The sequence below is a fragment of the Telmatherina bonti genome (genome assembly GCF_933228915.1).
Source record: "Telmatherina bonti genome assembly, chromosome: 18".
NCBI classification, from domain to species: domain Eukaryota; kingdom Metazoa; phylum Chordata; class Actinopteri; order Atheriniformes; family Telmatherinidae; genus Telmatherina; species Telmatherina bonti.
In genome coordinates this window covers 21847074-21857917 of record NC_136616.1, presented here as the reverse complement: position 1 = coordinate 21857917, position 10844 = coordinate 21847074, and the positions used below count along the sequence as shown (strand labels likewise).

Below are 10844 nucleotides of genomic sequence, written 5' to 3'. Positions count from 1 at the left end.
TGCTGAAACAACTACACGTGCCCAAATAACAACCACTATGGAACCAACAATAGCCACAGCTGCTGAAACAACTACAGCTGCCCAAACAATAACCACCGCTGAATCAACAGCATCTACTGTAGCAACGACAACTACAGCTGGACCTATAACAACCACAAGGCAACCAACAACAACTACAGCTGCCCCAACAACCACAATGGAACCTACAACAACAGCTGCTGACACAACAGTTACAGATGCCCTAACAACTGCCACGGCTGAACCGACAACTACAGCTGCCCCAACAACCACAATGGAACCAACAATAGCCACAGCTGCCACAACAACTGCAGCTGAATCAACAACAATCACAGCTGAACCAACAACAACTACTGTAGCAATGACAACTACAGATGCCCCTATATTAACCACAATGCAACCAACAACAACCATAGCTGCTGAAAAAACTACTACAGTTGCCCCAACAACAACCACGTCTGAACCATCAACAACTACTGTGGCAACGACAACTGCAGCTGCCCCTATAAGAACCACAATGCAACCAACATCAACAGCTGCTGAAACAACAACTACACCTGCCCAAACAACAACCACGTCTGAACTAACAACAATTACTGTAGCAAAAACAACTACAGCTGCCCATACAACAACCACAATGGCACCAACAACAACCATAGTTGCTGAAAGAACGACAGCTGTTCTAAAAACAAACACAGCTGAACCAACAACAATTACTAGAGCAACATCAACCAAAGCTGAACTAACAACAACCACAGCTGAACCAACAAGAACTACTGCAGCAACGACAATTCCAGCTGCCCCAACAACAACAATGGTTACCCAAACAATTGCAGCACCATCAACAACCACTGTTATTACAACTACAATTGCCCTACCCCCTAAAACTACAAATTCACCGACAACTACAGCTGGAGCAAATGCATCCACCATTGCTTCATTGAACACAACATCAAACACAACTACAGCTACAAAAACTGCTACGGCTGCCTTGATATCAACAGCCTCTTCTACAACAGTCACAGCTGAATCAACAATGACTTCAGCTGCACAAACAAATTCTACAGCTGCACTACAAACAACCACAGCATCGCAACCCACCACAGCTGCACCATCAACAACAATAGTTACCCAAACATCAACTGCAACTGCACCAACCACCATAGCTGAACCACCAACAACCACTGCTAACATAACTACAACTGCACCAACGGCAGCATCAACAACTACAACAGCACCAGCAACCACATCTACATCTACAGCAAGAATTATAACTGCACCAAAAACAACTACAGCTGCACTAACATCAACCATAGCATCACTAACAACAACTTCAGTTCCACCAACAACAACCATGGATACCCAAACAACAACTTCTCTACAAACAACAACTGAAGCTTCCCCAGCATTAACCACAATTGAACCAACAACTACAGTTGCCCCCAAAACAAGTACAACTGCACAAACAATAAACACAGCTTCATCAACAACAACAGTTGCACCAACAACTACAGTTCCACTATCAACCCCCACCGTTGCTCTAACCACTACTACTACCACAACTGAAGCTCCACCACCTGTATTTATTATTCAAGCAACTTTAAAGGAACCATTTGTTGAAGCACTCAATGATAATACCAGCCAACAGTTTAAGAAGCTTGAACAAAGAGTTGTTGTAGTTGTGAGTACAAAAACTAAACTTTTAAAAAGTATTTTATGTTTTTTGCTCATATTCATTTATGCAAAGATTTACCTAAAATTGCCAGTGCAAACAACACAGAAATGTAAACATGCCAGAGTTAGGGCTGAGATATCCTTGCTGTGTATGCTTGCGTACTGCTGCCAAAACATTCAATACTAGAGGTCATCGCTAGGCTAGTGAGCTAGTGAAAAGGTCAATCCGCCAGTAATGTTGTATTTGTGTGGCATTTCTAAAAACATTTTGCCAATCTTTTGCTATTCGGTAGGGATGTTCGCCACTGTGCAATAGGGAAGAATCAGAAAAATACTGGTAGTTGTGAACAAAGTATTAGAGGCACTGTCCAAAACTATCTGCCATTGTATTTACCATGATCTTGTATGCATGAGCCCCTCTAGCATTCAAGTTATTATTGTACCTTGCACACGTAACAAGTTACCTCACGTCAACACTCGTGACGTACATGCCACACTGAGAACGCATAAGTGCCAGGATATGTGCACAGATGCATTGCCAGCAGCAAGTATATCCCAGGCCTTAGTTGGCTATTTTTATCTGTTTCCCATCAACCAATATTAAAAAGCCAGAGGACACATGTCTTGAGCCCAAATTATTACAGACATCAAAATTAAGAAGTCTTTGTTTTTTATTTAATTACTTCTTGCAGTGGAATATCATCTACCGGGCTAGATATGGCCTACTCTTCATCTGCAGTTTTGTCATTGCATTTAGGTAAGGCTTTATATCTGGCATAGAGGACCACACTTTAACATATGCATATACATATATATATATATATATATATATATATATATATATATATATATATATATATATATATATATATATATATATATATATATATACATATATATATATATATATATAAACATACACATATATATATTTGTCTGTATATTTGTCTGTTTATTGTAGACCAGCTGGAGCCAGAACACGAATGGAGAATATTGAAGCAGAGGTGGGGGTTGAGTTCAAAAGAACTGCATCAGTTGCTGAAATCCCAGCTGCTGAAGATGTTCGGGAAACTTTAGTGCAAGCTATAACTAATGGCAGTGAAAACTTCAATGTTACATTCGAAAGAAATTCCATCCAAGTAATAGGTAAGTGTGCAGCGAGAAACAAATAACTTCATAAACAGATGTATTTATAAATGACTTTTAATTAAATACAACTACAAATTTCTGTGTTAAGACAGAAACAATCATTTAAAATAACTGGATTAGTACCGTTTTAATTCTTTCACTTAACAAAAAAAAAAAAATAAATCTTGCTTTAACGTCATGTTAAAGATGTGGTTAAAAGAATTCTTCACCTTTTTCACTAAGGTAAGGAAGGTAATTTACCAGACCTGTTTCTTGACAAAATAGCTACAATAGTGTGCACAATTCACTCATGAAGAGAGTTAGCTTTTTCTTACTTTCTTTTTTTTAAATACTTTGTGTCAATTAAACCTATTTTGTTGTTTGTTTGATCAATTCATTTATAACTTTTTTTGCCTCCTTGACCCAGCATCAAACTTTATAAATGTGGCTGTATCCAAGAATATTTCTAGACAGTCCCCTTGTTCCATTCTGTACTATATGGAGTCATCCTCTTCACATAGCCATGTTAACATTGACCTAATTTGAGCAGCAAAATAATATTTCTTAAGTTTGTAATATTCAGTCAAGCTACTTTTTGGAGACACATAAGGATTTTAAGTTTAGGTCTTGGTCATTTATTCTGCCAAATAAATTTTAAGATCCTTTCATGAAGCATTGTAAATGTAGATATTAGAATTTTTTTAGGAAGTGACTGAAACAAAAAATGTAGCATTAGAAATATGTTCATTCTAATGGTTTTTATCCTACCTACAAGTTCTTTTTTAATGTATATTCCATTTTTTTTATAGGAACACCTCATACAAACTCAACAACTGCAGCCCCCACTGGAAATTCAACAGCAGCGATTACAGCTGCTGTGATAAATACATCTACAAATTATACAACCACCATATCTGCTTCAACTACTGCAAATTCACCTCCAGCAAATACAGCAACTACTGCCAATTCAGCTACACCAATTACAGTTAATACAACCACCATGTCTGCTACAACTACTACAAATGTGGAGGCAATAACAACAAGGCGGGTGACTTTTAGATCTGCTGGAGAAACATACACAACTGACTTGGCAAATTCATCATCTACAGCATTTACACGTCGAGCTGAACTGTTAAAGTCAACAGTAAGTTTTGACTTTTTTTGTGTCTGACCAGAGCCAAATTAAGTTATATGTGTTCATTCATATCTGACAAATCAAATCAAACAAAATAAAACTTTATTTTTATAAGCACTTTTCATGTCACAGGCAACACAGGGTGCTTTAGAAGATAAAACTAAGTCATAAAGATTTAAAAAGAAACATTCACACACAAAAAGGCTGATAACAAGGCCTTTAAAAACAATCTAAACACAGTCTTACGCTCTCTTCCACACATTCATTCCCACACAAGGACAGACAACAACCCCCTCTAAATTGATGGAAAATACTGTAGAGAAATGTTGGTATTATACACTACAGAATTTGAGTTTTTCCAATTACATTCATACTGTAGTTCAAAACTGCAGGTCATTTAAAGGAGACACTCATACTTAATATTTCTTTTATTTCTTTTTTATGCAGCTTGAGCCTTTTTACCAAAACACATTTGCTTCATTCCGCTCTTTGATGGTGGTTTCATTCAGGTAACTTGTTTATGATTTGACATGTTGAAATCTTTAAGTTTTTTTTATTTATTTATTTTATCACAGTATTGTAAACAATAAATTTAATCTTTTTTAAATTTATTTTACAGTAATGGATCAATCATCAACAATATGGATCTTGGATTTTTATCAACATCAGTTCCTACAGACTCTCAAATTGCAAACGTTTTGATCAGTGCATTTGATATCAATACTGTTTCTGTGAATGGATCACGTAAGTAAAACCTCATGTAATCTTAGCATCAATCTATACAATTAAAAAATGTAAAAATATTTAGTTAAATTAATGCTTTCTTTTTTTTTAACATGTACAGAAGTATCAAGCGGAGTGAGGCACAACATCAGCGTCATCACTGCATCTTGCATGGTGCTGTTATCATGGTTACTCTCAAACCTGTTTTAGCACATCTACTGTTCTGAAAAGAAAAAAATCAAAGACCTTCTAACATGTTTTAATTTTTATATAACTTGGAATGAACTTTCAAATCAAAACTTAAAGCATGATTCACCAAACGTGTTAATCATAAAGGATACCTGCTAATAAATATCATGTAACCCTGAACAGCCTTGAATCAAATACCTGAAGGAAACTTTTTTTTTATGCAAAAATAGTTATTTTTCTAAACTTTTTAATTAATAAGGCTATTTGACAGTTTGAATAACAAAGAATTATTATTCTTATGTACTTATCAAAAATATTGCAACCCCCAAGAGTTGCTTATGATTATGTTTTTATTCAAATCCTGCATTCTCATTCTTTAAATATTATGTCATAAATTAAATGTAATGTGTCTGAATGATGTCATATATACTTATCTAGTTAGGTTTCAGTTACAAACATTTATATTACATGAATACAGTATTCTGTTACCTTTCCTTTATTTCTATATTAATGTAGTAAAACCCCTAAGTCTTTGAAAAAAAAAAACAGGCAAAGGTGTATGGCAATGTACTAGAGATATGTATAATAAAGTCTCTAATATAGACTAAACTGATGTTCTTTTATTGAAACTAGTCAGAAATTATGTATTTGGAATGGAAAAATGTGGATTTTTTTTTTTATTACACAGCTGCTATGAAATTAATTTCAGCAGTCAAAATCGTCATTAATTTTTTTTCCTTCGCTTCAGGGTCCTTAGTTTGACTAAGAGACAGAGATGATGTCCAAGCAGGACAGTCTTATAGTGATCCACCTGTCAAACACAACACAAGAAAAAATTATTCCAAATCAAATTTGAAGTGTCAAAAGGTTAGATAGATAGATAGATAGATAGATAGATAGATAGATAGATAGATAGATAGATAGATAGATAGATAGATAGATAGATAAGACAGCAGATAAACACATTACCAAAATAGACACTTTTGTTTCTGTATGGTCTTTATGGTCTTTAGGGAAAATAGTCATTTAAATAGTCTGTTGTAAAAAGACTCCATATTGATATTTTTTTATTGTGCAAGAATGTTCCAATTTCTTATTAGATTCAAAGCTCTCTATTTAGTTTATGTTGTGAGAAATTCAAATGAAAACTTTTTTTTTGTAAAGACAACAAAGAAAGTAAAAGAAAAAACCTGCATGCATTTGGTCAGAAACACTCTAATAAACTAACACAGATAAAGAAAATTCATGTATCAGCCAAAAGCCTAATTTAAGCGTCATCATTGACTTCACAGCAAGCTTTTCAAACATTTTACAGGATCAAACTGGTTCAAGCTAAAGCAAAGTGTGGTTTCAAAAAAAATGGACGGCTTATAAAACAACACATCCTTGGGCAGTATGTAAAATGTCTTTGAATTGTCCTGCTGCACTGACCTGAAAAAGAAGCAACTCAGCCTCTATACTGATTCTTTTGAATAGTTTGCCTTTCTTTTCTTGAATCTTTTTCTCATGATACTTGTCATTATGGGCTCAGAAGCGGAACGCATCTTAGACCCCTTATTTTTGTTGGCTTTTTGCTCCCATTGGTAGACACTTCCATCCTTTTTCATCTGTGTGCATCTCCACTAACAGGAGTAAATTGAGGCTAGGCAGGTTTATTTGCAGTCTCTCTGGACTCACCTGTCATACCGCTGCTGCATTGTAACATAGGTCTGGTGACGCTCTCCTGAGTCGCCTCTACTAACTAACCTAGGCGTTATGTCTCGGTTGATCCGCTGATCAACGGAACCGGAAGTGGAAAGCTCTGGGATTAGTGTGTTTACAACTCCGAGCATCCTCACTGCACCCGGCATCGACCTGCCATCCAATTTTAGACTCGTGCAAATAGCATTTGCTTGACGGAACATAACGTGGCCTGTTTAACTTCCCTTGCTGAGGGGGGATCATTGCGGACCATAGCTGTGAGATATCCTTCGCAGCGTCGGGCCACCCACCATCTGTGGAAGTGGGACAAGGGAACAGATGGCGCATCCGTGCAGGGCTGCTGACGCTGGATGTGAGTTTCTGTTATTAAAACATACAATTGCTGTTGGCTGTTGCTCAGGATCGTCCCAAGAATCAGCGATGCTGGAGTGACAGCAGCACTATAAGGAGGCTGATAAAGGGGGAAAGCCGGGAAGCATTGTGTGCGGACTAAACCGATGCACGACATTTCTAGCACTGGCCGCAACTTAATCCTTTTTGCAGCGCGTTCATCTCCGTGAACAATGGTCGATAATCGTTACGCCACAGCTCTGGTCATCGCCTGCGTGCTGAGCATACTGGCCACGGTGTACCTGTCTGTGGCCATCGGGACGCAGCACTGGTACCAGTACAGCAGCCCCACCGTGCGTGGAGAGGCCAACGTGTCCGAGCTGCACTCCCTGTACGAGGAGTTCATGGATGGAGAGTTTGATGAGAAAACCTACAGCGACACTCTGTTCCGCCTGAACGGGACTGTGGGCCTGTGGTGGCGATGCGTGTTGGTCCCTGCCACCGCTCTCTGGTACAAGGAGCCAGGTATGTTCATGTTACTAACCTCATCTGTCATGTCAAGTCTTTAGACTATTAGATCAGGCTCATTGGGAAAATATAATAATATGTATAAATAATATAATATAATATTAGATGTATTAGGCTTGTTGATGGTTTGAGGCGGGAATTCATCACCAGCTCCACTTAATGTCTTGAATTACCAAAAAGGTTTGTTTAAACAAAACACTTACTTTTCAATAATTTGGTGTGTTTTTGTTTTATTATTTTAAAAAATATATATATAGTTATACATATTGTTTTTTTTCTTTAATACTTGCATGGAGAAAGTAATCCACTCAGATCCTGATCTGTCTCATGATCTAGGCAGGATTACCAACTGGGAAAAAAAAAAGTGGCAAATGGCTCAGACTTCCCCAAAAGCCCCAGTTTAAAGCTTCTTTGGGATTTCCCTCTTAGTATGGGCCATCATCTGTCTTGTGGCCCCACATAGTGTTGTAGAGAGTCGTCTGTAAAGTCATATTGCTGTATTTTATTTATTTATTCATTCATTCATTTTCCTAACCGCTTAATCCAATTCAGGGTTGCGGGGAAGCTGGAGCCCATCCCAGCAGTCCTTGGGCAAAAGGCAGGGTACACCCTGGACAGCTCGCCAGTCCATCACAGGACTTATTTATTTATCTTTACTCATACAGTTATTTATTTATTTATTTATATTTACTCGTACAGTTTGATGAAAGAGTATTGCAGGGTAGCAACTTCTATTTTTATTATGTAAAGGTCTGGTAAGGACGTTCTGCACTAATTAATCGATTGTTTAGGGTCTGAAATAGCGGCAGTCAGAACCTGACAAAACATTGAGTTTAGTATCAGAAAAAAATGGATATATTTTATCCCTTTTTTTAATCTAACACAGACCAGCTGATTTTACCTACTTGATATGTGAATAAATAGTTTGCCAGATGAAGTTTGAGAAACATGCTGGGAATAGAAGTTTAAAATAAATCAAACTTTTAACAGACGCAAATACGAAGTAAATGTTTTTGGTTTCCTTTTCTGACCACTTTCATTATGTTCGGAAAAAAACTGAAGACACAAATCTAGAAATTGTTTTCAGCAACATATTTGAAAAATCAGGGCTGCACAGTGGCGCAGTGGTTAGCACTGTGGCCTCACAGCAAGAAGGTCACTGGTTCGATCCTTGGCTGGTTTGGTCAGTGGCCTTTCTGTGTGGAGTTTGCATGTTCTCCCCGTGTATGCATGGGTTCTCTCCGGGTACTCCGGCTTCCTCCCACCTTCCAAAACACACGCATGATAGGTTAATTGGTCACTCTCAATTGCCCCTAGGAGTGAGTGTGAGCGTGAGTGGTTGTTTGTCTCTCTGTGTGTGGCCCTGCGAGCTGTCCAGGGTGTACCCTGCCTGTCGCCCAAAGCCAGCTGGGATAGGCTCCAGCTTCCCCGCGACCCTGAATTGGAATAAGCGGTTCGGAAAATGAATGAATGAATTTGAAAAATCAGGATAGAAACAAAGAAGACAGAACAGTTTATCAATTATAGATATTAGGATAAGTATTCATGTTCACCGATGAAAGTCATCAAGACTGTTCCTGGAATATTCATGGTTATTTCAGGCCTTATTCTCTGTGACTTAAAAGGCGTGGTTTTATAAACCGTGTGCTTTACTGACTTGTTCCAGTCCAGATCTGCCAGAAATCATGGCCTGTTTAGGAGCTGAGATCTTGTCTCCAGAGTTGTATTCCTCTTGCAGAAAAGCAGTGATGAATCTCCTCAAGTCTTAAGTCTCAGTGTGTAATAACGCATTTATACACGTCTCTCTCCCAACTCTCCAAGTGTGATGCTTTTTTGCTTTGTTCTTTATTTTCGGTCAGTAGACACTGAAAATAACTTCCTTTGTATTTGTATATGAAGTGCAAAATTACCAATGGATGACTTTTTCAGACATCAAGATGGTGCTGGAGTGTCGAAGCTTCACTTTACCGGAGCAGTTAACCCCCAAGTACAAAGAGCCAGGAAACCACAACAGTGGAGAAGACATGCTGCGCACCTGTACGTTTATCCTTCTTAACTTGTAGACATTTCACAAAGTCGTCTGAGAAATGATTAATGATGTGTAATGACACACTACTACTTATCAGGCCGATGTTTTCTGTCATTGCCTCATCTAATCTACTGACCTTCCTGTATCTGTATGTGAAGATCTGTGGAGGTGCCAGTTTCTGCTGCCCCTGGTTTCTCTGGGTCTTGTGGTTTTGGCAGGCCTGACTGGATTCTGCGCCTGCCTCTGCCGAAGCCTCACACCAACGCTTGGGATAGGCGTGCTTCACCTCTTGGCTGGTAACACGTGTTTCACTGCATCATTCTGAGCTATTTTACATCATCCATAAACTGTTCCAGTTAAAAGTCTCAGGCATCAGACCCACTGAACAATCAGTTTTACACCTTTTTTTTCTAATGCTATTCAAAGATTATATTATTTCATCATAGGTTTTTATATTAAATGACTTATAATAAGCAGTGCATCATTTTCTCAGCACTGTCCAGTATAATTTACTGGGTCGTGTTTGGCTTGAAACATGTACAGATGGATCTGACAAACTGCCATTTCTAATAGCTAATTCTATAGCTAATAATGATGCTACTAAGTGGTTTTATAAACTAAAGTTCAGCTATGTCCAACATTCACATCTGCTCATGGGCACCAGGTGCTGTTGCCCAGCAACCTGCCAATCAGAACAAATTAGTCTTTTAGGGAAGGAGACCCTAAAGAGCTTGTTTCTGACAGCTGATGCACTGAGGTGCTGCTTTTGTAGTTATGCATAGCTACTGTTAAAATTAAAGCATAGTGTTGAAAATGAGCACAATAACGCCGTTTTAAAAAGGTTTTTTGGAAACTTAATACGTCAGTCCACATCTGAAAACGGAGGATTAAGCTTGAATCCAAGTGTCCAAATATGAGGTGAAGAATTAGCATGGATCTCTACATACTAATTATCCTGTGCCCTGCAGGTCTCTGTACCTTAGCCACGGTGTGCTGTTACCTGGCCGGGATGGACCTTCTGCACAGGGTGTCAATGCTTCCTGACAAAGTGGATGGTTCTTTGGGCTGGTCCCTTTACTTGGCCCTCATTTCCTCTCCTCTCCACATGATGGCCGCCGCGCTGCTGGTGTGGGCAGCACGCAGCCACAGTCAGAACTACTACCGCATGACCGCCTACCGTGTGGCGTAGTCCAAACCACACCTCTGGATCTTAAAGTCTGTTTAGAGTTCACCCCCCCGGCCCCCCTACTTTGACACCAAGATGCACTTTGTATTGATGTCGCAGGGACAACATGTAGGTTAATCTATGTGGTTTTTCACTAGATAGATTAAAGTGCAAATACACAGATAACCCTACAGTATACTGCATTAGTATATTAGATTTTTTTT

General features: G+C 38.5%; 1 protein-coding gene across 1 annotated transcript; it reads left to right on the top strand.

Moving 5' to 3' along the window:
- Positions 1 to 7131: 7131 nt before the first annotated feature.
- On the top strand, positions 7132 to 10644 carry LOC306769094 (claudin domain-containing protein 1-like; the record flags this gene model as incomplete). Its single annotated transcript, XM_079257612.1, has 4 exons — positions 7132 to 7423; positions 9356 to 9463; positions 9614 to 9751; positions 10424 to 10644. 4 exons carry the CDS (start codon positions 7132 to 7134, stop codon positions 10642 to 10644), a joined length of 759 nt encoding a protein of 252 aa, XP_079113738.1.
- Between the last annotated feature and the right edge of the window lie 200 nt (positions 10645 to 10844).